Source organism: Citrus sinensis, chromosome 6 (assembly GCF_022201045.2).
Source record: "Citrus sinensis cultivar Valencia sweet orange chromosome 6, DVS_A1.0, whole genome shotgun sequence".
Taxonomy (NCBI): Eukaryota; Viridiplantae; Streptophyta; class Magnoliopsida; order Sapindales; family Rutaceae; genus Citrus; species Citrus sinensis.
In genome coordinates this window covers 23,757,515-23,785,121 of record NC_068561.1, presented here as the reverse complement: position 1 = coordinate 23,785,121, position 27,607 = coordinate 23,757,515, and the positions used below count along the sequence as shown (strand labels likewise).

Genomic DNA, 27,607 nt, shown 5'->3' with positions numbered 1-27,607 from the left:
TAGTGAATCTTTTAAAAGCATTGATGATTCTCGGTAATGAAAGTAAAAACTTGTTGACTACCTGCAGATAAGTAAAGAAGTCGATTCTCTACAAAGTCAAAGGTTTCTTTTCTTGTGAATTAGCTGCAGCCTTTTATAGGATCTCTATATTCCAATCCAAGGGTGCTTTGAAGTTTTTGAACAAACATATAGCCAACCCGAGCCAAAAAAAATATAAGTACCGGACTTATAATATTCCCAAGCTTGTTTGCACTTTTTTATACAGAACTCTCAGTCCTATTAGCACCGAGTTGGTAACATAATAAGCAACATTGTACAGTTAAAATTTAAGCTCCATTTATAAGTGATTATTTTACCTAACTTTGACTCTTTTCAGTTTTCACACCATTGATAGAATATCTATAGAGGTAAGATGAATGAACACACTCAAATAAAAAAAAAAATTGAAAAATAAATAATTTAGTCATGAGAGAGTTGATAAAACTATCATCACTTTTTTTTTTTACAAGTTAAAAGTTTACATAGAAGTTTGTACGCATATAAATCTATACAAGGAATATTCTAGTATTACATTACTAATAATTCGGCTAATATTATGATTTAAAATCTATCCGGACTAATTTTGCTCAGCACATTGGTAATAAGTGCATGCAGCCCAAATATGAAATCAAAAGATAAATTTTTAAAAAAAAATGATAGTTGTATATATTTTAAAACCTTTGGAGTCAAAAGTTTTCTCGGCTAACCTAGTCGAACGGTAAAATCATTAAAAGCGTATGATCAATGGCCGGCACAAAGACGGGGAGAGGCCATGGCACCTCTAAGAATTCTGAAAAAGAAAAAAAATAATGCGCAAATGTTGTATACTAAATTACAATAGAAGTTAAAAGATGTTCCTAAATGAATTAATATTCTCAATATCTTTAGTCTTTTGTAACTTAACTTTTACCGTAAATGGTTTAGTCATTGATACCTCTAAAATCTTACAATTTTATTATAACTTTAGTACAATTTATCTTTCCTCTTAGGTAATAACAAATCATAATTCTCTTTACTAGTTTAATATTCAATTCAAAAATATAATTTTCAACTTATTTCCAAATTTATTGTTGTTCCGATCTTTGATAATATTAGTTTATTATCTACTTTCTTTCTTTAATTTCTCAACTAATATTTTGTTATTTTTTATGGTTTGGATGGGGATGAGAAACCTACGCGTATTCACACGGTCAGTTGAGCAACACCCAAGAGGTAAGTAATATTGTATTTTATCATTTAAGGACATTGGACCAAACTTTAATAAATTCTTTGTTATTTTTATTTGGATATATATCTAAATCTTATTTGACTAGATACTTTCATAAAATATGAATAAATTTATTCCAAGGCCGCTTATTGCTCTTCAAAACATAACACGCCGTTGTAACATGACAATCAACATAAATAATTAAAAACCCAAAAAAAAAAAAAATCTTCATGAACAGCATGCCACTTAAAGAGTACAAGTGAAAAAAGGGGTATTAATATTTTCATTTTTTAAATTATATTATTTTAAAATGATGTTAATAAATTGTAATATTAATTTGTTCTACATTTTTCATGCACCCCTGCAACTAAAATTTCCAGCATCCGTCCCTGCGTATGACCATTTTTCAAACATCAGAAGTCTAAGTGTATATTTGAGCAAGCCGCCCATTAATCGTAATGGAACTCTGCATCTGCATAAAGTTTCCTCCTTTAATATGAGTTACCACCCCCTAATCGCGCTTATACCACCCCAAACATTTGACTGTATTTTTCCAACTGAAATAAAATATTAGTAGTGAGCTTGCATTGTACATTCAGAACAGTCCTAAATAGAAGTCATACAAAGTTTAGTGTCGTTTTCTCAAAAATAAATAAATTGAAGAATAATGTTCTTCTAAAGGTAATTCTCTTTTATGTGCGTAAGATACAACCAATTTTTTTTTTTTTTGGGTATTTTTAGGAATTATCTGTTCTTAAAGCATTTGACCAAGCTGTACACCAATGATAGATTGTATGATTGAAACAATGCAATACTTTCAAAAAGAAAAATTAAAAATTCTAAAAAAGACAAAACTCAATGGAGAAGGGAAAAAAAAAAAATCAATGAAGAATTCAAAGAGTAGTGTGAAGTGGGGGGGCCTAATTAGAAAATCGCATGCGGAAAGTAACATGCAAAGAAAGCAACAGTGCAGAAATTTTCGGCTAATTTGATGAGCACTATCTGCTGATTGAAGAAGAATTACTATTTTTGCATGGACCGGGAAGGCTCTGAACTCACCAAATTTAGCCAGTATCAAGTTTCAATTAGAAGACCAAATTCAGAAATCGAATAATTCAGAGAAACTGATAAAAAAGTGTTCAACATAATTTGATAATGATGAGTCATTTGATTGATTTTCAAAACGATGTTCTTGCATTTTGGATTTAGCGTCGTTCAATTTTATCATATTCTTTTTTCCCATTTCTTTTTTCTTTTTTTCGGGCGGGGTTAAAAACAAAAAGTTTATGTGGACGTTAACATCATTTTGTGTCAATTTGAAAATCTCTGACTAAATCATGTTCAAATTGTTTGGTTTCGATAAATGGTAGCGGGGGTTTTATCAGTGGTCGCTTCTAGGCTCCAGCGAGTAGCTAGCAATCATGCGAAAACAAAAACTAATAATAATAATAATTAAATAAATAAATAAATAAAGAAACGACGAAGTCACGAAATAAAACAAAATAAACAAAAATTCGTGAACTGTCAGGTGACTGCTGAGTGAACTTGTGATTTTACGGCAGAATTGGCGCCAGCGGCAGAGTCCAATTATAGAAGAAGGGAAGCCCTGCCCTGCCAGGTTATGGGGACGATGGAGATGAGAGTCCATTCATTGGCTAAATTGGACGGCACCGATTAGAAATTAATTATGTGCTTAATATCCCTAGAAAGAGATATATGTTTTTCTTTTTTTAAATCATCAAAACTTAGATTTAAGAACCTTTGAATACTCACTTTTTTTTTTTTTAATGTAAATCATCCGGTGTCTCTCGACCGCATTGGACCCTGACTAATCCAGATTCGAGATCTAGAAGTACATTGCTTCCATATATATATAACAATTAACACACTTGTTTATCATCATCTCTTGCCGGTATGTATATGCTGCACCTTCTTTGTTAAATGTTTTTGTTATCTCCATCTCAACTAGTCATATCATAATGTACACGACGATAATTTAATAGTAAGTGTAGAATAGTACCAGAATTATCTTTGCATAAAAAGGGTCATGAGTGGTTGAATGTTCCTACAAATGATTAGAAAAATAGTGATAAATTAAATGGACTTAAATTAATATAACAGATGAGTTAGGTTTTTAAATTGGGCAGGTAGATATCATAATCCCTCCCCTAATAAGCGGTATTAAAGTTTCAACATCCGACAAATAGGGTACCATTTTTCCACTGATGAAGAGTGTTACCTTCCAGTTGGATGGCGAAGGATTCATGTTATTTTCCCCTCTCCGTGGAGATCTTGAGCCTACCATCTAACACCAAGTAATTTATTATGAGGTACTCAACTACCGCACTGTAGAATTTTGGACTTGTTGCTGCTTATAAAATAATCTGCTTTATGTGGGATTCATTGGATAAAAAATATCTAGGTGTTTATGTGGGATCAATTGGATAAAAAATATCTCGGTGTTTAGTTAATTGTGCTGTTAAGAGCGTTGTGAATTTTAAGAACAGAATATTTGTGTCTTATAAATTTTATTTTATTTTATAATCACTAAAATAGACATAAATTTAAATTGTCTGAACAATTTTTTTTTAAATACACAAATTTACATAATGTGAAAAAAAAACTCAATTAATTAGAATCTAATGAACTCTATGAGACATATTATGAAATTTTTACTATCCAAGAAAAGAATGGTAAATCACTTTATAAAATCTTGTGAGATATCATTAGGATGGTAAAAACCCGGTGCTGATCCCAGGTATGGTAATGCCTGTATCCTGTCCAAGCATGTTTTATTGAACACTTAAGTTGGGCCTTAAAAACCTAGCATTCTTTTCTTTTTTTTTTTCAGGCTAAAAACTCGGATTTTATGTTATGTATATAATTTTATTTGTAATTTTCTTTTAATGAAATTTAGCTTGAAAATATGGATTTAAAATATTTAAAAATTTCAAATGTATGTAATAAGTTGGTGGAATAAATATTGTTTTTAATTTTTTTTAATGAAATCTGGGTTATCAAGTGAAGTACGATTTGGTCTCATTCGTGGATTGGGTATTACTCAAACCCTATCGTCTAGGTCTAGACTAGGCAGTTATTTTTTACAACCTAAATTTCACTTTAAAAAGGAAAGTAACATTTTTTTTTCGGTGAATGCAAATTTCACCCATATTTCATAGAATGGATACATGAATCAAATATATAAGCTTCCTTTAGTAAGGACAGTTATTGGATTTTGTTACCATAAGGTGAACAAGAGAATTCAATTTCAATGACACAAGAAAAATCCATCAAATATTTCTTATTCAGAATTCTCATTTAATTCAACTGCCATATATGTCAATGTCAATGCTGGATTATGTTTTGATATAGTGGTCAACCCACTAAGCCTACACACGTTCTCTACTCGTAGCCGTAAAATTATTAAACCAGTTAATCTTAATTAAAATAAATCAATTAATTAATTCTTACAACACTAAAGAATCTTTCCTTAATCTCCTTAATTACCCATACACCTCTTAACTCTTCCCAAATCTAGCATGTACAGAATTCACCCTATATTCAATTATCCCATCCCACTCACAAAAAAATACTACCATTAAAAATTCACCCCATATTTAATTTTTATTTTATTTTTTTTTTGGTGGCACTTGGTATAAACAAAGAAGTATCGAGCCCCTCTGTTCACCGTACACAATTATAAATAGCGTCTCCCTCCCTCTCTTTGTGTGCAAACAAAATTCACTTGTTTAGCGAAAATATTTTGTTGTGTTGTCAATTAAAAAAATAAATAAATAAAAGAAAGAAAATTGATCAAACCAAAGCAGTGAACCACCATCATCATGGCTATAGTGGTGTTGCTAATTAGTAGTGTTGCTGTGATATTTGTGAGTTTATTGTTTAGAGTTGCATATGATACTCTCTCATGTTACTGGCTAACACCAAGACGCATCAAGAAAATTATGGCGAGGCAAGGAGTGCGTGGCCCTAATCCCCGGCCTTTAACCGGAAACATCTTGGAAATGGCCGCCTTAATCTCCCAATCCACTTCTAAAGACTATGATCACATCCACCACGACATCGTCGGCCGCCTCTTGCCGCATTACGTTATTTGGTCCCAACAATACGGTACTTACACATACACATACAACAATTCTTCGTACTAAAAACTTTTTTTTTTCTTTTTTCTTTTTACTGTTTGGTTGATGCATATATGTATATATATGTATGTAGGGAAGAGATTTATATATTGGAATGGGATAGAGCCGAGGATGTGCTTGTCAGAAACGGACTTGATCAAAGAACTGCTGACAAAATTCAGCACAAAAGCTGGAAAATCGTGGCTGCAACAACAAGGTTCAAAGCATTTTATCGGCAAGGGCTTATTAATGGCCAACGGAGAAGATTGGTACCATCAACGCCATATTGTTGCCCCTGCATTCATGGGAGATAGGCTCAAGGTATAATAAAATAATGACATGTATCACGTATGATCACTTTTATCAACTTTAATTCTTTTGGCTAACATAATTTAATCATTTTATTGGGAATGTTTTGGTCACTAGAGCTATGCGGGGCACATGGTGGAGTGCACTAACAAGATGCTCAAATCTCTGCAAAATGCAGTAGAATCAGGGCAAAAAGAGTTTGAAATTGGAGAATACATGACTAGACTCACTGCCGATATTATTTCAAGAACCGAATTCGATAGTAGCTATGAGAAAGGACAGCAAATTTTCCATCTTCTTACCGTCTTGCAACACCTCTGTGCTCAATCTAGCAGGCACCTCTGCTTTCCAGGCAGCCGGTAAGATTTTTTATTTATTTATTTTTCATTGCTAAGATGTAATTTTTTTTTTTCACTTTATCAGATTCCATATTTTTCTATAAGCATCTTCATTAAAATCTTTTTTCCTCTCTCTCTCTCTCTCTCTTGTGTCTAATCAAAAGTTCTAGTCCCTAATTAAATCGATTCCTTTTCCATTAGCAGATTCACCCTGTCAAAGACATTTTTTGATTTTTTTTTTCTATTTTCAGGTTTTTTCCTAGTAAATACAACAGAGAAATAAAATCATTGAAGATGGAAGTGGAGAGACTGCTAATGGAGATCATACAAAGCCGAAAAGACTGTGTAGAAATTGGCAGAAGCAGTTCTTATGGGAATGATTTATTAGGCATGTTGCTTAACGAGATGCAAAATAAAAGAGGCAATGGATTCAGCTTAAATTTTCAACTAATAATGGATGAATGCAAAACTTTTTTCTTCGCTGGCCATGAAACTACAGCTTTGTTACTCACTTGGACAGTCATGCTACTGGCAAGCAACCCTTCATGGCAAGAAAAGATTCGTGCCGAGGTAAAACAAGTCTGCAATGGGGATGCTCCTTCTGTCGATCATCTCCCTAAACTCACTCAGGTAGCCAAGAAATTGATTCATTATTAGCTTTATTAATTTAGTTTCTTTCTTTTTTTTAATTATTGGTTCTGGTTTGATTTGTTTTGATCTGTTTCTTGTTGTTTTGCAAAAGAAGTTAGTCATCAAGCAATACGTTTCTCATACTTCTAACCCAAAAATGGTTATTTACCCAAAACTTCATCCATACCAAATTGTACTAGGAGAAACTGTTTGCTTAATTTTTTTTTTTTTTTACAATTTCAAAGAATTTTCAGTTTTGAATTGAACACTAAATCAATATTTTAAACACAAAAACCTATGACAAAAGGTGATGCTAATCTTGTGGACAGTTTGTTCGTTTCTGATAAAATGATATTGACTAAGATCAAGAATAAAATAAATATTTGCAAGGCTTAGTTCATGGATCTCCACTTCATGAAATTAGATTTTATAACTTAGTTGCTCAAGGTATAGTCTAATTAATTACGAGTCAAAACGCTTAAGAGAATTCTCTAATTTAAAAATTGAAATGCTAAAGAACCCAATGATTAAATCTTTTGGAAGCCTAGCTGGTATGAATCCGCAATCGAAAAAGGAAAAAAGAAAGTTAAAAAGAGTCAAAGGACATAGTATTGCCATTGGTACAACACTTATTTGAAAACTTGGAAAGAGTCCAGGGAACTATGCTAGTGATTTGACAAGGTATATGTAATTTACTTTCGTTTCAGTAGCTTAATTAATCTCTTTTATTTTTATTAGACGTCAATGCATAAATCTGAATAACATGGTTTTTTTTTTATTACATGTAGCTGAATATGGTAATAAATGAATCACTGAGACTGTACCCACCGGCTACCGTTCTTCCGAGAATGGCCTTTGAAGACATTAAGTTAGGTGACCTCCTGATCCCAAAGGGACTATCAATTTGGATTCCAATGCTTGCTATACATCACAGTGAAGAATTATGGGGCAAAGATGCAAATGAGTTCAACCCTGACAGATTTGCTTCAAGAACATTCGCCTCTGGCCGCCATTTCTTCCCCTTCGCCGCCGGTCCAAGAAATTGTGTAGGCCAATCTTTTGCCATGATGGAGGCCAAAATCATCTTAGCTATGCTAATTTCCCGCTTCAACTTCACAATTTCAGACAGTTATCGCCATGCTCCTGTCGTTGTTCTAACAATTAAACCTAAGTATGGAGTTCAAGTATACTTGGAACCAGTAGATACTTGAGAGATCAATATTAATTTTGTAGCTGAGTTGTTAAGAGTATAATTATTGTCCAAATATTTTCTTTTCTTCACAGAGAGAGATGTAATAAGTTTTGTACACAGCGGTACCTTTAAAAATGAAAAAAAAAAGAAAAGAAAAAGGTCTATCAATCTTATAGTTCAAGAATTATTTGAATTGTTATTTTCCATATATCTTCTTTTTAATATATAAAATTTTATTAACGACACAATTAAAAATCTACAGGGAACAACCTTATATGAAAGTCGGTTCAAATTAATGTAGGTTTTCTCAAATTAAATTTGGAAAAACAAAATCACATCACTAAGGACTTGAATTCTATTATCATGTTTAATATGTTTGACATGGTAATTTATTAAGAGGACAAAAAAAAAATTCATTAACTCATTCTCATTTTTTTCTTTATTTTTTGAATAAAATGAGAGTAAGTTGGGATTTACAATAATTTAGAGATCTTCTGAAAATTATCATCTCACGAATTCAATAAATGATGTGATTATTGTAATTAAAGGGTTGTTTTGAGCTTTGTTTTAAGATAAGTTTTGTTGATAAGATAAGTTTTGTTGATAAAAATATCAGCAGTCTAATCTTCAGCTATCAATAAAATATATTCATTGGCAGCTCTTGTAGATTTTATCATATTCATGGGTAAATCTCGATTATTTTTTTCCGCATTCGTGTCTATTTGAATTTTTTAATTAATACTTGAGTGCACGAATTGAATTTTGTAAGCATTGTACTGCTGTGTAGCAATTTTTTAAAATTTATAAATAGTGAAAGGATAGAGATGAAACTAAAAGAATGAAGCTACAAAACAGCTATTAATTGCACTCAAAATTAAAGAGCCATACATTGTGATTTGCTTTTTGCCAATAAAACTATAATCAAGTTGCCACAAACTTGTCCTTATGTAGTCATATTGGCACTTAAAAGACTGAAGTCCTTGAGCTTAGAGCTGTTCAGATAAGCTTGAGATGCTCAAAAAAAGTGTTTCCTCTCTACTTTTTTTTTTTTTTTCTTAACCACGAGTTATTTTGGGGAAGGCACCAACTGTGGGAGGTACCTTTAAGCTCGTATCACAACCTAGATTAGAAGTCCCCGCTTGAACCAAAAGGCACAAGTTCTCCTAATAAATGCGACTTCCCTGCGACTCGAATTGGAGAGCAAACTCAATCAAATCACTTAAGGAGACTCTATTGCCAGTGGAGCCAACACTTTGTAGGTTTGTTTCCTCTCTACTTTGATGCTTCATAACACTTAATATATTTAAGTAATCATGGTAACTTATTCTCCAACCTTTCAATCAATTCAATTGATTTTTATCAAAGTGCTTATAGCTTTAAAATATGAAAAATTGCCAACTTGTGATTTTTAGAAATGTAGGGTCACCATGAATCTTTTAATATATTTTGCTTTCTAATAAGTCACCCCATCATCTGCCTACACCCGTCTGTGCGATTCTTCTGCTCCTACCACTACCGAAATTTCTATCATTCTTTTTTCGGGTAGGGCTGCCGTACAACCATGCGTGAGACTTACAACCTTTTACACTTTCCTTTATGGAATTAAGATAGCCTCCTTCAGATTTCACTATTCTTATAATTTTATCTATAAGAAGAAAAGTGGTTGAATTGAAATATTGCAAGGAAAATGTCAATCATATCTTATCTATTAACAAGCAATTGCTCACAAAAAACTTTACTTATAAAAAGTTTATTCAGAAAGAACCTCAGTCGATCCACCATCAATCTCAAATTTTCCGTAAGTCTTGGGGTGCGTTTGGGATTGAAATTGGACAGATGTAACTTAAAAGCTACAGTACTAAAGTATTTGGTAAACACTAACTGCTGTAGTTTGGAAGTTATGTTAATATGATTTTTTATTTGTATAATAAAAAATCTATTATATCTTTAATAATTTCATCAAAATTATTATTTAAAATTTATATTTACTAGATATTATTAACTTTTATTTCATAGTTACAATTTTTTTTTCCCACAGCAGCTGTAGCTTAAAAGCTACAACACCTCAATTCCAAATTCATCCTTAATCTTTTTATTTTATAAATCCCAACTTATGTATTACGCAAACAAAAGACAAAATTTGAAAATTACAATGAAAATTTCAAGACTAGTGAAAAAAGTTGGTGGAATTAATCGTAGCATACTCGCGGGCTATAGATGGTAACATGACTCTTCTTTTTGTTCAACCACCGAGTATTAATTAAATTATTTCTCCTTCTCTGTCACTCGTTCCGAAAAATTCCTGTTGCCACGCTCATTTTATATTTTATGGGGATGTGCAAATGCAAATGCAAATGCTAATAATGCTCTTCGTTAGGTACAATTTTTGTTTGTTCTTTTTCTCTATGACTATAATATTTCACCTGTCCTTGGAACGAATTTGGCTTTTGGGGTGATGAACAAGAGGGATTCTGTAAAAAGTCATTGGTATATGCTTAAAGAGAATCGATTTTACAAGATTACGTGATGTGTTAATTTTACGGTGAGCTTGTGGTTTTTAGTTCAGTCAAATATATTACAATCACCCTCCAAAGAGTTATACGTATATATGTTTATTACAATCAATTAACTAATAATTACAATTGAAAATCTGTGGGGCCGTGTCTAAATAACTTTCTTAATTACGATGCAGCCTAGACGTCTTGGCCCACAGAGAAGAGATTTACCACCAGCTAATTGAGAAAATTCTCCTCCATAATAACTTGAACTAATTAATTTTCCAAGTAATGCTTGCTGTGACATAATTTTCTTCATAACCTGCATAAAATAATATTTGTTAATTATAAATTTTTAACCACAACAAACTAAGAATAAGATTTGAATTCAAGTGGTTAACTAAAGATTATTGTTTAAAACCATTTGATCAAGACGTGCATATATATAAAATTCAAACTTAATTCACCCTCGTATTATAGTTGGATTGGACTTTTTCCTTTCAAATATACATGAATAACGATACTTTCTACATTACATCAAAATTCCAATTTATTTCAATCACTTAATTGTCGGCACAAAGAAGCGAACTAAGACTGTATTTGTGTGAATTGTGTGATACATGTGAAGCGTGTGTTTTAGTTGGAAAAGGAAAAAGAAAATGGTGAGCATTCCGCAAAGGCAACTGATAGCTGAAAATATGGACAAATATGAAGAAAACTTACTTCTATGGAACAGATATGAAGAAAATTAGCCCAAAAGACGGCTAGGACGAGGCGTAATCAACTAGTTGAATATAGGAATCACTTTTTTTCTCACCACAGCAAATCCCCTCATGATGATGGTTATTGAATTAATCTTTAACTTTAGCTTAATGGTTGACCAAAACTTGTGCTTTCTGCGGCAGAAATTGACAGTGATAAGGCCCTGTCTATTTAGCATAGACGAGGCCAGAGACTCATGCTCGTTTGAGAGGGTAAATTCCCTTTAATCTCTAAGGGAATCGATTTCCTTTTTGAAAAATAAAAATGCCTCAAAACATTTCTTGTCATTGTTATTTGAGAATAATAATAATAATAATAAAAAGTACTAGTTGATTAATCGAATTAGTACCAGTAAAGGAACAATGAGTTTTTGATTGATAGATATATTTTTTTTTTTTTCATTTCACTCACTCTTAACGACTAATCTGCCATAAACTATATGCACTAACACATAATAAAGAATTTTCCTTCTCAGTATTACAAGGAACTGATCTCTTAATCTTTTATTACAAGGGTGAAATCGACTTGTTTCAACCAAATAATTAGAATTAAATTAAGATGGAAAAAAAAAAAGAAGAAGTGAGAATTATCTTTTTAAAAAATAAAAAAAAAATTACGAAATATGTGTAAGAACTGAGAACACTTGTGAAACAGAGAAAGTAAAGCAGCATTCTAAATAGCTTATTGGAATTACTTTTCTCTAGTCAATAACCATTCATTTTCCCGTGTAATGAAAGCTACTTGTGATAGAATGCCATATGCAATGAGTATCCTTCAGGAAAAGATATAGATCAATAACAAAACTTTGAAGGTGAGGAAGACAATATTGATGTGAACCAGTGGATTATAACGTTTTATTTAAAGGCTATTATACAAGAAAAGAAAATGTTAATATAATAAATAATGAATAAGCTAAATGTATAGAAATGAACCCTTAATTTAAAGGTAATTTTAAAAACTATATTAAAAATCTTAACTCTATACCTAATTATTCGTATTTATTCATATTCCAGAAATAATTTGGGAATATGCATGCCTTAATTTAAAGGTGGTGGAATTCATTAATTGTAGTGTGCTATTTATTCGTTAAAATTTAAGTTTAATTCTACAATAGAGTTGCTACCTAATTATTTATTCTCTCATGAGGATGTATCGTCACTTTATAAGTAAAGATTAGAGTAATACAACGATGTTTTACACCAATTTATTTTTAATTTATAATGAAGTGACAGAACTCATATCATATAATTTTCATTTACCCAATAGGTTTAAGTCAAGTAGTTTTTTAATATGACATCTGCACCAAGATCTCTTATTTGATATTGGAACTGTATTTTTTTTTTTCGGTTGTGGGGGGTTAAGGGGTCCAAAATACACTAATGGGTGAAAGTCGTCTGTGAGAGGCATAAATACTTTTAAGTTGTCTCCCATATACTCTCGTATAAACGTATGAAGTAGGGAGTCCAGTTTTCTGTACAGCACGAAAATAAATATGTCGTGCAAATAACACTTTTCGGGGAGCACAATTAACAAACAAACAAAATATAAAAGAAATTATCCTATGATTGTGATTTACGATTAGACAAGAAATCTTTTCATTCTTTTCTACCCTCTTGCACGAGTGGGTATTATTATATGAGTGGCGAAAAGTGATTTTTTATTTTATTTTTATAATGTAAGACAAAGAGCTTATGGAGGTCAAAGCAAAGATAATGACCATCTTTTTCAAATCCTTATTATATAAATAAGCACTTACTTTTATTAAAATGATCTCAAAAACAGTTGTATTAAAAAACAAATAATAAAATCAAATCATGCGCCACCACCACCATCGTCAATATCATAATCTTTCATCTCTCCTCCACTCTGTTCTCCAGCAATAAAATTATAATTTATTTTGTACTAATCAATTAAAAAACATAAACATGATTATAAAAATTGCTAAATTGCTCTCTTCTTCTTCTTCTTCTTCTACAAAGGTGTGATTCAGGTTTTGATATTATTAGATATGCAAAGGTCAAGTGGCTTACTATATCTCATTACATACTTTCGAGCGAAAGCCAGATTTGTGCTACAAATATTTAAAACAAAAAAAAAAAAAACAAAAAAATCCAAGCAGCTCCTAAGTCCTAAGTAGCACATTGTTTTGACAAATGGACATTTCAAATAATGAGTTAGACTACAAGTAGCACCCTGAAAATTGAACAAAAAATAATGTAGGTAAGAAATTATGACTGTGTGACTAGGGTGAGGTGGTCGTGACATCTAGTTAGTTGAGATAGTAAAATCTCTCGAGTTGAAAAAAATAAGTCTAAAGTTGAACTTAGTTACAAAGTAAAAAAACCAGTGGGAGCATTGTCAATAATAAATAAAATTATGACTGCCTTTATATTATGATCAATTAAAGTTACTAAAATATTTGATAAATACTGACAAATCTAATATAAAATTAGTGGTTGTATCCAAAATCAATGCTTGCATATATCAAACATGGAATAGTGAAAAAAGTAGTAGTAATAATAATGATAATAGGTTTCGGCATTTATGTAATAAATATTAATATTGATATTTTCTAAGACGAAACTTTCACTTTAAGAACTGAGTTATCCTTCTCTTAATTAAAAAGGAGCTTTCTTGATGGCTTATACCGCATTGTGGATTACATTTTTGACTATTTTAAAGCCATTATGATCACTTCTCAGTGTAGGGTTACAAGCATCGTGAATTGCGACTCTGATTAATTTTTTTTCAAATATTTAAAAATATATTTGATAATTTAACATGTTCTGAGTTCAGATATTCAATCTACAACATCACAACATTATTTTAGAACAGTGTAATAAATGTCTACTGATAATTAATAGTAGAGTTGTAAGCCTACTATCAACACAAATAGTTAACAACAAGAATATCATTATCCATGAATTTTTAAAAAAATATTGGATAATTTGATAATTTTTTATAACGTTCTAAGTTTCAAAGCAAATATTAAGCCAGAAGGGAAAAAAAAACAGAGGGGAAAAAATCAGGGGCGGATCCAGGATTTAATATTACCCTGAGCTAAATTTTAAAATTTACATTTTGAAGCGAACATAGAAATTTATAAGTAGAAATAAGTATATTAAATAAGCAGGAATACCATAAACTTTATCTCTCTAAATATGTACTATAAACAAAAATAATTATAAAAAAGAGTAGAAAACAAAAGACAACTCAAATTTTAAAATATTATTTTTTAATTATAGAATTTGACATTGCAACCTATAATAACTTGTAATTATATAAGGATTAAAAAATCAATTAAGAATTTTAAATTAAAATAGATCAATACATGTAATTACAATCAATTAAAAATTGTTTATGCTTGAAGTGAAGTACTAAATTACCCGACTTAATAAATTAAATAATTAAAATTTATTAATCCTTTCAAATTGTAAAAATATTTTTAATCAAAAGTTTCAATAATTAACTCAACTCAATTCAGCAAAAAAATATTTGGGTGCAGTTGTTTCTTTGTCAGATGCTCTATCTCTCTTTAAATAATTAGAAGTTGATGATTCTTCTATTAAAAACTCTTAAAATACTCAAATTTTATTTTCTAACTTGTCCTCTTAGTTAATATAACTAATAAATAAAATATGAAAATTCACATTAAAATTTTATGAAAATATTGATAATTGTTACTATATGTTATTTCTGTAAGTAATTTTAAGTCTAGTGATGATGTTATATTACATTGACATATATATTTTTTAATTAGAAGCTTTTTAAAATAAATTAAAGCAGTAATAAAATTTTAACACCCTAATGTTTTCAATTATTCAATAAATATATAATTGAATCATTTTATAAAATAAGTCACTAATTTCAATTGAAAATAATATAATTGACTTAGGGACATATTTATAAATAAAATAAAAACTCTATTATTATATAAAATTAATGAAAACATATGGGTAATTGAGTTAGGGACATATTTAAATATAAAATGAAAACTCTATTGTTATACTAAATTGATGAAAATATAAGGGTAGTTGAGTTAGGGACAAATATGAGAATAAAATGAAAACTCTATTATTTTACTAAATTATTAAAAAAGTAAGGAGTGTAAATGATTGTTTCTAAACTAGACCGGGCAGCCCACGTGCAGGTCCGCCACTGGAAAAAACGCATAGAGATCTAGAAAGAAAAATCTCTACAAACTTTAAGAAATTAACCTTGATTCGACCGTTGGGGCAAATTTCGAATGGCTTGACTGTACTACATTCACGTGTTGGAAACAACAAACATGGAAATTCATCTTCATGAAAATGGCAGCAATTTAACACGTACAAGTTAATTGTTCTTTTAAGTTTTAACTGAAGAACAATTAAAATATAAAGCAAAATCCAACCCGTTGATTCAAAATTACAGGAAAATCTCTTGATAAATCTTAAAAACTAAAGATAATGATCAAATGATTGTACGTGTTTTGAATATTTTAAAGAAAATCTCAGACTGCAAGAAATTCTTGTTTGACCGACAAGCAAAAAGCAAATCCTAACAGTATCGGCGCCAACCGATCTACTCGATCTGCGGCAATTTTTCTTGCAAAACAGAAAAAGTCAAGATTAGGTTTGGACTCAGGCTCAGGCAAAATCTTCAGATTAAGATTAGCGTGTTCATAAAATTAATCGAAGAATTAAAGGCTAACATAAGCGTGACGTTTAGTTCATTAACTTCTAATTAAATATTAATACAATTCTTGAATTTTTGGTGTGGGGTTTAATTGGGTGTGCAAAATCTGGAGATGAGAAATAAGCCGTGCCGTCAGGCGGCAGGCAGTAGGTACCACATTACATCAGTAGAAGCACCATATGTGGCATGATTATGAGAGCTCGATCAATGGACTTGGCCTCGAGTTAGGTTCGCTGCTCACATGTTAGGCAGGTAGCTTGAAGGCTAGCACATAGAGATTGATATGGGGGAAGTGAGAGTAATCGCTTTTATATTTAATTTGAAATTAGTCATTATTTGATTTAATAACAATAAGTCAAATCTAAATATGATTCGAATTATTTAAGTTGAGTCAAATTATGAGATATAGATAACTAATTCAAATTAAATAAGGGAAATGAAGAGTAATGCTACACATCTCAAATTTTTTATCCCAAAAAGTTATCCCAAATTATGTGTCATTTATCAATTGGTTGGTGAGATAATACAATTAATTCACTTGAATCTTGTAAAGAATTATCAACCACCCAATTAATGACACATCATTTGGGATAAAAAATTTGGGAAGTGAATTACTAATTCAAATTGAATTAGAAAAAGTATTATAGAGGGTATCTCCACATAAAAGAGATATACAAAACTTTTAAGGTACAACTATTTCCTCTCATTTTATCTCATATTTTCTTCATCGATTTTCTTTTGTTATTCTAAATTATTGTGCAATTTCATAACAGTGTCATTGCATTAATCTTGGAGGTCATTCCGTATTATTTGTGTCCTTTTTGTATTGAGAAATATTCTTAAAGGAGCGGAAATTGGTTTTAAGGATAGTGCTTTGCGTACACCTCGATGAATTTTATGATTGCTGCCGAGTGATGGATAGTATTGAATGAACAGTACTAACAGTGTTGTGACTAGCATTGAATGAATAGTACTGGTGAACAATGAGATGAACAGTACCCATGAATATTATTCATATTTTGAACTTTTAAGAAGTAATATTGACTCATATTTCCAACAAGCACTTGGTACAAAAATTGTTTATCATAGACATTGTATGTTAACCATATAGAGATTGTATGTTAACCAAAATTAAGGGATGTATTAGAGTTTAACTAGCTACTATAACAAAAGTAGCTCTCTCATAATATAATTACACGTTGTCATAAGCATGCACGCGTGTGGCTGTTTCTAAGTTATATTTACGTAGCTTGGATTATGAAGGAAAAAAAGATCGCCATCGCCCACTTTGAAATATATTATAATCAACTGTCAACTTGTTGCTGATAAGCACTACAAGCTCTAATGCTGTATCTTCTAAAATATTTCTTGAGACCCACTGAAAGATTTGAAGTGAAAGCTTTCTTCTCTTCCTATAAAACTTTTGTCTTTTAAGTGAAAGATTTTAAGTGAAAGCATTACAGAAGATGATTCGCGATCATAGGCTTTGATGGAGCCTAAGTAAACGGCATAGTGCATGGTGACCTCAGAGCAATTAATATAGTTTCTATTTGACATTAAATTGTAAAATAAACTATAAAAAAAAATGTGAAAGCTTTGCCGACGATTTCAGCTCTAATTATTGTTCGTGGATTTTAGACTTTGAAATTCATGGATATTCCTAATTATTGTGCCCATACAAGTGTGAAAGAATTCAGAAAGTGTATATGCATTGGCAATCAAAGGAAAATAACCTCGATAACTGGATTTTGGTGCAACAAGGTCGGAAATTTTAGATTTAACCAAAAAAAAAAATTAGAATCAAATATCTATAAATGTGGGAGGTTAAAATTTAATTTTTGAAAGAATTGGCTAAATTTCATTTATTGTCCTGATCTCTCCAAGAATTTTTTTTCTATCATAGTACGTTCATTTTCTTAAAACAACCCCCGGTATTTTTTTTTTAAAAAGTAAGAATATAAAATGGTTTTTGGTTGACTTATCACTCAAGCAGTATTTGGTTGGACTCTATGGTCACTGATGAGACAATTCACAGGAAAAGTAATTTTTTTTTTTTTTTAAAAAAAAAGTCCAAGACCGATGGTTGATAATGATCATCATCATGTGGTAGTATGAAAATGAAGTTTTGCTGGGCGTGGAGGAGCATTACTGCTTTAATAATTTGTTCAATTTTTCAAAGGAAGACATATTCTACAAGACATTACTCATTACTACAGCTGCTACAAGATAAAAAAAGAAGCATTTTGGTAATCAAATTGAAAGGGAATTCACATTTTTGTTGACCTTAAGCTACTGATAGCTACATTTCGTGTGTGTCAAATTAACTTTATTAGTTGTGTGTGAGTGTTTGTGGAAAACACTACATAAACCAGTGAGATTTATTGTGGTCTAAATGTCTTGAAGTTATGTGGATGACAAATTTGAATATTCTGATGACATAATCCGAATTTCAATCAATTTTATTTATTTTTTAATGCTATTTTTCAATAACTTTTCAAGTAGTTTAAATGAGGTAAATCTATCGCCAACTAATTTTACCTTCTTCCCTCTCGGATCCTTTTGATCCATGAAGAACATGTTTGAATGTCTTACTTACTAGTTAAGAGTACACTTACATTCAAGTTAGTGTTTGGTACGGAGAGAGAATATATATATATATAGAAATTTTCTTAATAATAATATCAATTGGATCTTTCTAGACTGTTTTAATTGTATCACACAGTCTAAGAGGCTGTTTAAGTAAGAATAATTCAGTTATTTATTTTTTCCATTTTTTTGGGGGGTTAACTAGTAGTAACAGGTGGCGTTGTGCGGTTTGCTAATGGCAAGCAACACTTACTCTTGCGTATTCTGAAAATTGTTCTACAACAAATACATCAACCATACATACATTTACACCCATCTTTTCGAAGGCAGATGCTTCATAATCGTACCTAAAATTAAAATACCCGTTAATATAATACACAGAAATTTTCCCACAAAAAAAAAAAAAAAAAAAAAATTCAAGTGACATGCTGACAACAAAACTCACCAATTACAGTTAATACACTTCCTCTTGCGCCTTGGCATTGTATTAATGAAGTGCAATCCAACAAGAATTTCTTCCTTTTTTTTTTTAACTTGATTACACATGAAGATTGAAGGTATATTCGCCAAAAATCCACCCACGAAAATACATTAGCCAAATTTCAAGGCAAAAGCAGTTATAGAAACTGGTATTGCAAGTGCACGCTTATCAATCAACATGGGATGACAAGAGTTAATTTTTGCATACATTTGTGGACGACAACAAGTATGAAAATTCTCGTGGGTTTTATAAAGGCAAACAAATTGAATACTTCAAACAGAACCCTCCACCATAATTCCTTTGAAAAGTGGTCAAGTGGCAAAAGCACTTCCCTTATTGAAGATGAGAAATGACTGTCTACTCTTCAAGATTGAAACCCCTCAATGAAATTTTAAGCCAGTGTAGGCATATCCATTCCATATATTATTGCATGAATATAATGGGTGCTATAGACCCTAAATCATGTACTTTTTCTGTACCATTTGGATTAGTTTTGCGTAAACACAAAGTCAACCACGGACAGGAAAAGCGCTTTACCAGATGCTGCAATAATTTCTAGGCCACGATTAGCAGAAGCAAAGCACCAAACACTGATACACTAAACATATATTTTTTGGACAGAAATTGCAAACATATTTGCTGTTTAAGGTCCTTATGTCATGACCCAACCCAGACCTGACAAGATATTGTCCGCTTTGGGCCTTAACAAGGCCCGCATGGATTTGTTCTTGGGGCGCCAATACAACCCAAAACGCGTCTTGCCAATTAAGGTGTGGATCACCCCTTATAAACCCAGCATCTCTCCCGTGCTTTGCCGATGTGGGATTCGCCTAGGGTGTTACATACACCCCCCCTTGGGGACTCAGCGTCCTCGCTGAGGTTTGCCCCACCATCGCTCAAGAGGACACGCAGAGCCGCTCTGATACCACAATGTCATGACCCAACCCAGACCTGACAAGATATTGTCCGCTTTGGGTCTTAACAAGGCCCGCACGGATTTGTTCTTGGGGCGCCAATACACCCCAAAATGCGTCTTGCCAATTAAGGTGTGGATCACCCCTTATAAACCCAGCATCTCTCCCGTGCTTTGCCGATGTGGGATTCGCCTAGGGTGTTACACCTTAGATATAGCTTTTTGTAAAAATTGTAAAATTATTATAATGGACAAGTATTTAAATGTTATATATAAGAGGAAAACTCTACTCTCAAACATTGACATTTTGAATGTCTTCCAGTGAATTGACTTCTGTAATCCCCAAAACTCTCTATTCCAATCGACCAAAAAAAAAAAAAAAAAATTGAAAATGACTTAAAACATAATGAGAAGTCAACCACGCGAGCACTTAAAATCTATGCGTTTATATCTTAAGCGTCAACAGAACACCAAAACTTTAACAGTGGTTTTGCCTGAACAGCACTGTTAAGAGGTTACCACATTCCAATGACTAAACCAAATTGTGAAAAACTTTTTAACATTGAAATAAACCAAAAGCTAGCATTGATAGTACATCAAAACTTTAGCACAGGTTCAGCCTGAACAGAACTTTAAGAGGCTCTGCTCGGAGTATCCCACGGCATACCTTTTTTTTTTTTTTTTTCTAACTTTCAGTAGATGAAATGTTGGGAAAAACAATCAACATTGACTTGTCTATACAATGATCCACAAAAGGACTGACAGATCTAAATTCCTGGGGAATAGAAGTATGTTTACAGTTTGCTCGAGCACAGCATAGCCGGAAAATATTTGGTTAACGGGTCGTATCAGCTAATACACCAACTATGATCATTAATTAAATTGAGAAACATGATTGCATATTATAGTACAAAATTTGCCTACATCAGAATCAGTATGGGTATGTGCCTTGCTGCGCACTCGAGCTGTAATAAGAACTTTGAGTAGGAGTGATATGGGGATTGGTCCCGGCCCCCTGATGTGTGTGCATTGGGTAGGAACTTTGTTGAGGATTTATGTTTTGGTACGGACTTTGCTGCGCATTTACACTATGATAAGGGCTTTGCTGCGTATTCATGTTCTGATATGAGCTCTGGTGAGAACTCATGGTTTGATAGGAGCTTTGTTGGGGGTTGATGTTCTGGTAGGAGCTTGGTTGAACTTTCATGCTCTGTCCAGAAGTCATGAAGGACTGATAAGTACCATGTGCAGATATCAAATGCTCAGAGGATCCTCGGATATCAACAATGCACTCAGAACTACCAGGATGAGGATCTTGGAGCTTAACCCTTGCTCCAACAACCTAGAATATGATGAAGGGATATTTAGAAAAATCCATCAGCAATTCTAAATCCTTGACATAACATATTATTGTTCATTTCTAGAAGAAAATCCATATTCAAGAAAACCCTGTACGCAAGATCATTTAGTATTGTAACGACTTCGAAGTCAAAAAAAGTAATATATTGAAAAAGTTCTCTTTTAGGCTTATTGCGTTTCCAATTTATATTGGAATTAAAAGTAAATAGGAACCGAAACATTTGAGAATATTGAATTGATAAACAGAAGCTCATTTGTTGCAGACTGGAACTGAAATGCATCCTATAAGTTGAGCAGCCACATTCATAAGCATTAAATGAATAGAAAGCTCTCTGCAACGAGCAACAAGGAATTCAAAACGCCCACTGGAATATGTACTATCTTTAATTATGAATTAGTCTACCGGTATATATACCAGATTTCTTTCATTCATCAGAGTTGAGATGAAGAAAATTACCTCACCAACATTGGGGATATTGCTTCCCCCAGTTCCCATGACTGAACCCACTGCCTTGTTTGGGATCCTAGCCTCAAAAGCACTATTCATATTGGGATACCTGAAGTGTGCACAAGACGTCAAACTTGATCACAATATTCAAACATGCCATTGCAATAATTAATAAATAATTACATAAAACCAGTACCCCGTAGCAGATGGAGGGGGAGCAGATGGAGGGGGAGGATAACTCTGAGGTTCATAGTCATATCCACCCTTCAGAAGAGAATTACAAATACTTTAGTTATCATTGACCAATAAATCTTCAATATAACCTTGATTATTAAATCATTAAAAAGATTTCAGGTGAGTTAATAACATACTAAACACGATGATCTAGGTCAAGAAAGCCTATACAAATAAATCAGCCAAAGGAGCATCATTTTCCATTGACTGCATATCATACTAAATCAATGGATAACAATCACCCAAATTAACTAATATACTTTCAAGAAACTTGAAATATAAAATTATTCTTTATAAAACTATTACCAATTGCTATTATTTCAATTGGAGATGTCTAATAAGAACCTAATAAATAAAAAGCTTTGCATCAGTGTATGTGCACAAATATGCTTCCACCACGATAAGGAAGGAAAAAGAACCTATCATCTACACAAGAAACCCTTTAGAAAACATGCAAGACCTTGAAATGTGTTGTACGTAGCTGTTTATCCAGATTCAACAACACTTTTATTACAAAATAAAACAATGTCTAACTATAATCTAAAGTATGATACAATTATCACAAACACTAAGTAGATAGTTTCATGATTAAGCTGATCATAGAATAATGGCAGAAAACAATCATTGGAAAATAAAAGTGAGGTCGATAATTTCAAAAATACCCGAAAAGGTTCATATCCACCAGAAATGCCAGCTCCCACAGGACCAGATGGCAGGGGTCCTCTGCTCGGTAATCCTCCAGCAGCACCCACTAGCTGGACAGGCCCAACAGGAGCAGGTTCTGCTCCGACATTTGCATCTCTCAGGGTTCTTGCTCTAAGTCTTGATGCAATCTCTGTCAAAGCGTCTTTAGCAACACCAAAATTTCCCGAGATCTGAATGCCCAAAGCAGGGATTAATTTAAATAATTGCAAAGCCAAATAAATGACAAACAAATATTAGCAGCAGCAGAATATGGAAATATAAGAGTAAATGCATTGTTCCGCCGTGTCACCTGTACAAGTTCTTCATCCTCAGATGCACACTTAGGCTTATCATCTTTAGAGTAAACGCGAATATCCGCCTGGGTTCTCCTTCTCATTTCATTGATAACATGACCTCCTTGCCCAAGAATGCAGCCCACCTTACTTGATGGAACAAGAAGTCTAGTAGTAATTGTACCTTTCTCAGAAAATTCACTTGTTTTGTTTTGAAGCTGAAGAATTGCATCAATAGTTTGAGATCTTGGGTTCCAAAGCCCCTGAAACAATATCCCTACAATGATCAAAAACTATATGAAGCAAAACATGGAGACATAGCAAACTGGAAAACAAAAGGGAAAAAAAAATATAGACCTCAAAAGCAGAGGCACGAATCACACGTTCATCAGAATCTGTTGGTGCATCCTCCACGTGAATACTGGCACCAGTCTCCTGCTGTAGCTGTTTCACATTAAAACCTCCCTTGCCAATCACTCCACCAATTTTCCCAGCTGAGCACAAAATTTTCATAGAAAACTCAGCTGAAACTTCTCCCATTTGTCCAGGAGGACAACTGTTGATGCTACCTGAACCCATCCGAGAGGGCTGGTCACCATATCCCCCCATCCATGGCGTAGAAGGCATGCCATGCAAACTAGAATTCCGAGCAGGCCATGATGAATTTCCTAGGGGATGCATATCTGCCATAGGTGCAGGAGGGGAATGAAAATTTTGACCCCCATAAGCCTGAGGGAAGCTTGAAGGAGGTTTGTCTTTGCGTGGATTCTGATGCAATAGAGTAGACACTTCATAGAGAGCCCTCTTTGCTACATTTGGTTTTCCAGATATCTGCAAAATAGCTAGCACAATTACACTTTACAGGGAATCAAAAGACAACTCAACATTGCCCATAACAGTGTTTCCAAGATCTACGCACATCATAAGCCAAAAGATGAATGAAAAAAATGATATTGTAAACCGCAAGCTATAATCCTAAGCAAATAGCATCAACAACAATAAATTACACTAAATTCATTTTCAAAATTTGTGTTTGAGGTGCAGGCATAAATTTATGCAATTCAGATGCAGCAAAAAATTATGAATCTCTTCTGAAATAACTCAAAAGATAATAATAACATGCGATAAAAAAGTTTTAAGGAAACACATATGATCCTCAGATATACAGATGGACTTCTTCTTTAAATTTGCAACAACTGAAGACAATATCAAAACTACAAGAGGGTGGTCAGACTAACAAGTGGCCCATATTAGAGCATCCAACACACTACTTTCAGAAAAACACACACACAACCTAATGAGAAGGGCTAATGGAGTAGCAGGATAGAGAATTCATTAGGTGTAAGACCTTCAAAAAGGTAAAAAAAATCAACAAATGCAACTCTGTGCATTTGGTTTCAACCAACTTGAGATCACCTAAACCAAATCATGCAATAGAAACAATCTAATTGACCTGAACTCTAAATGTCATGGCCATGCTAGGATAATCAAATCTACCTTTCTCAATGACAATATAACGAAACCTGGAACAATCAAGAGACAATAAGAGAATACGCCAAAGAAAGAACAGAACATCAATATATGATAAGCACAAATGCTACTCAAAAACTTCTTTTTTCAAAGAGTGTTTTCCACTTGGCCATTCCTCTAGTCAAGATAGACATGTAGTAAGCAAAGGTCTATCCACCCACCTCTTTTGCATGCCTGATATCATCCTTACAATTTGCAACCACCATTCAGTCATGATATGCTTGAATCTTCCAAGTGCATTCACATTTGGTCACACATTTCACTAACTCAAACTTGCGCCACAAAATTATTCCTTCTGTACCACTTTTTGTCCACATTAACAATTCAATCTCTTTAAGAAAGCAGACAGTCAGGAACCTCTCTGAACAAGAGTACCTGCATCTCACTATGCTGATTGACAAGGTGGAACTCAAGTGAGAAATCCATCAATCCACTGGAACCAGTAGAAAGCATCAAGTCACAGCCAAAGGTCCCCATGAAATTAAGGAAAGGTTTGTTACTACCCACATTGAATTCATTTCATTCTAACGCATTCAGTGATATAATCCTGTCAAATTCATGTAAACATATCGATTAACTTGATTGATCCAATGTCTTCCTCTAGCAGCCCTCAAAAAATCCTATATTATTCAATTGTATTTATATAGAGAGAGAGGAAAACAAAATGCATGATCAATAATATTTATACTTTGACGAATGGAAATGCCTATTGTTCTAAAACCTTCCAAGGAAGTGTTTTGGTAAAAGTTGAAGTTCTTGGGCATGCAAGAGCACTGACCATGCATTTGTGAAAACAATGTCAACTAATTTCCAATGAGCCTTTAAAGGAAAATTCATTCCCCTTTCCTGTGATCTGCTCAAGATAAACTTAGTGGCTGGAGAAAGAAGCCCTTGATGCTCCTGCCTCAAAATATCAGATGAAGTACCAACTTCATCAAGTGACAGCAGAAACAGGCACCCAACTGTACCAAACTGCATCGGATAGACATCAAAATTCCAGAGACAAGAAAAAAATCTCATACCACGGTTCCTTCCATCTAGAAACCATGACTACCACCTCAATAGCTTGGTTCTCCTTGAAAAAATCAAATAATTGTAGAATAAAAAAGTATTTGTGATAGAGAGAAAGAGAGAGAAGGCCTTCCTTAACTCTTAATAGTAATAGGTCCCATTTGAAATAACTGGGTTAAGAGATCAACATAGCCTAAGCCTCAAAAAATCATGCTCCCAAGTGTTCTCCTTAACACAATCTAAATCAACAAAAGGATAGTTTAGCGTTCAAAATGGAGGAACAAAAATGCGTCAATATTCAGTTGCATGTTGCCACAAACCAAGTTCACAACAACCACACATAATAGTTATGCAAGTAACCAACAAGATCCCACAGACACATTGGCGTGATTATGAAATGTACATCCAAACTAATAGAAATTGACATCAACATTCCACAGTGCCAAAACAGTCGAATAATTAGCCCAGGCCATCATCAACATTCAACGGGATAGCACCTAGAAGGAAAAAGAAAAAAATACAGAAATAAAGTGAACGTTCTCAACTAGTATATACTTAAAAACATATTAATCTGGTCAATTAAGAGTAATATCTCATGCTATCATTATCAGATCAGTAGAGAAAGCATTTCATAAGAAGGAAAAAGACCTATTAAGCTGCAAGAAAGAGCCCACATTAAAAATTTCACAACTCATATCAAAAGTAACCATATAAGAGTGACTTCACCCATACATCATCGATGATTGACTGTCAATCACAGTACCATGAGATGATGTCTCAAATAAAGAAACCTGAAAACTACGTATATAATTTATAGGTAAATATTTCATCACCATGTACAATTAAAAAAACTATGTATTTTATAAATTTGACGAACATATTAGGGGTTCAACTTTATGAAGATTAATAAATTCTTATTTCATAGGCATTCGTGGTACAAAATAAAGAAGGGAAACAAGGAACTAGATATACACCTGCACCAATTCATCAGTGTTCATAGCACAGGGAGGAAGACGATCTGCAGGAAGCACACGTATGTTTGCACCCGTCTCACTTCGCAATCTCTGAATGACATCACCACGTTTTCCCAAAAGACATCCAACCATATTGTTCGGAACAAGTAGTCGTGCGGTGACGGTACTGTTTTCATTGTCATCATCAGATGCCATTCCACCAAAAAGATCTTCCTCAATAATCCTGTCATGAACTTTTAGAAGAGCATCCTGGGCAGCACAGTGAGGCTCCATGGACTCCTTTTTGGTCTCAGCAGCTGAATCATCATCCTTATTCACTTTTTTAGCAATTTTTGTAGGAGAACTATATATAATAATCACTCTCTCCTCCGAACCAGGAATCGTATCAGCAACGGTGATCTTAGCCTGGGTCTCTTCCCTCAAGGATTTGACTATGTTGCCACCCTTTCCAATAACACCACCAATTTTTCTAGAAGGGCAAAGTATGCGATAGACAGTGTCAGCAGGTTGAGAATTCCCAAAAGATTGTTCACGGCTAGAATTGCTCCAGTTTCCTTTCTTGATGCCAACAACCCCTTTTCTCTTGAATTGGTTGTTCGGTCGTTTCTTGAAAAAATTCCTCTTACTTGCATCCATAATGCAACAAAATCTGCGGCGAATATAATAAAATTATGCAATACACAAAAAAATCAACTACAACAATCCCACTCTAGAACCACCTTTATCTTCCAAATGATAAAGTTTTACCAGTATCCTAATCCACAACTTGCGACATTATCAGTCACGTGAAAACTTGTTAACTTAATTGAGCTGAGTATTATATTTACATTAAAGCACCAACTTAGATATCAAGTACAAATTTGCACTTGATAATTAAAATTTCACAGTTGAAATTAGCTCATTTTCGATAAAACAATCCAATTTTTTAAACAAAATTAAATCCCCTCATTAAGAAAAAAAAGAAGCGAGTAAAACTAAAGAGATGAATTACGTAACAGTAACTAGGGTTTTTGAAAGTGTTAAAAGAGAGACACAGAGAATGCGTGTTAATACGTACCTGATACAGCGAGAGTGAGAGAGGAGATGAAACGCACAAGAGAAACTAATAGAGAAGAGATAGATAAAAACAGAAAAAGTTTGAATTAAAAGTATTAACGAAACAGTGATCGCCGCTTGTTTGGGCGGGTGGCGCTCTCCATTTGGGGGAGGGAAAGAGAAAGAGAAAGAGAAAGAGGGAAAAGGGGGAAAGAGGAAAGGGAGACCTTCAACCTTGGGGTTCCAATCGGGCTCTTTTGGATTTTTATTT

The 27,607-nt window shown here is 33.0% G+C and overlaps 3 protein-coding genes across 4 annotated transcripts in view; 2 read left to right on the top strand and 1 right to left on the bottom strand.

Annotated features, from left to right (window-relative positions):
• Positions 1–4,965: 4,965 nt before the first annotated feature.
• LOC102614067 (cytokinin hydroxylase) lies at positions 4,966–8,056 on the top strand. The gene is made up of 5 exons (XM_006482195.4): positions 4,966–5,374; positions 5,480–5,706; positions 5,812–6,053; positions 6,284–6,662; positions 7,451–8,056. Exons 1-5 carry the CDS (start codon positions 5,089–5,091, stop codon positions 7,871–7,873), a joined length of 1,557 nt encoding a protein of 518 aa, XP_006482258.1. The 5' UTR covers positions 4,966–5,088; the 3' UTR covers positions 7,874–8,056.
• A 12,254-nt stretch (positions 8,057–20,310) lies between these two features.
• Positions 20,311–27,604, bottom strand: LOC102578050 (KH domain-containing protein At4g18375). The gene is made up of 8 exons (XM_006482194.4): positions 27,359–27,604; positions 26,302–26,950; positions 23,144–23,617; positions 22,804–23,049; positions 22,472–22,684; positions 21,772–21,839; positions 21,585–21,684; positions 20,311–21,110 (listed from the first exon to the last, which is right to left on the bottom strand). Exons 2-8 carry the CDS (start codon positions 26,935–26,937, stop codon positions 20,700–20,702), a joined length of 2,148 nt encoding a protein of 715 aa, XP_006482257.1. The 5' UTR covers positions 26,938–26,950; positions 27,359–27,604; the 3' UTR covers positions 20,311–20,699.
• Positions 20,845–27,607, top strand: part of LOC102609987 (40S ribosomal protein S7) — a 73,683-nt gene continuing 66,920 nt past the window's right edge. The window contains exon 1 of one of the 2 annotated variants that reach the window (XM_052443625.1): positions 20,845–20,848. The gene's annotated coding sequence lies outside the window, so the exon portion shown is untranslated. Of the gene's footprint in view, positions 20,849–20,872; positions 20,879–27,607 lie in introns of those variants that run through there. The other variant, XM_052443624.1, reaches the window with a different exon arrangement.

Excerpts from the sequence above, each read along its gene's own strand:
- LOC102614067 (XM_006482195.4), top strand. The coding sequence starts at position 5,089 with ATGGCTATAGTGGTGTTGCTAATTAGTAGTGTTGCTGTGATATTTGTG. Across the intron at positions 5,375-5,479 it reads TATTTGGTCCCAACAATACG|GGAAGAGATTTATATATTGG; the intron begins GTACTTACACAT and ends ATATGTATGTAG. Across the intron at positions 6,054-6,283 it reads CTCTGCTTTCCAGGCAGCCG|GTTTTTTCCTAGTAAATACA; the intron begins GTAAGATTTTTT and ends TTCTATTTTCAG.
- LOC102578050 (XM_006482194.4), bottom strand. The coding sequence starts at position 26,937 with ATGGATGCAAGTAAGAGGAATTTTTTCAAGAAACGACCGAACAACCAA. Across the intron at positions 23,618-26,301 it reads ACACTGATGAATTGGTGCAG|ATATCTGGAAAACCAAATGT; the intron begins GTGTATATCTAG and ends GCTATTTTGCAG. Across the intron at positions 21,111-21,584 it reads ATATCCCCAATGTTGGTGAG|GTTGTTGGAGCAAGGGTTAA; the intron begins GTAATTTTCTTC and ends ATCATATTCTAG.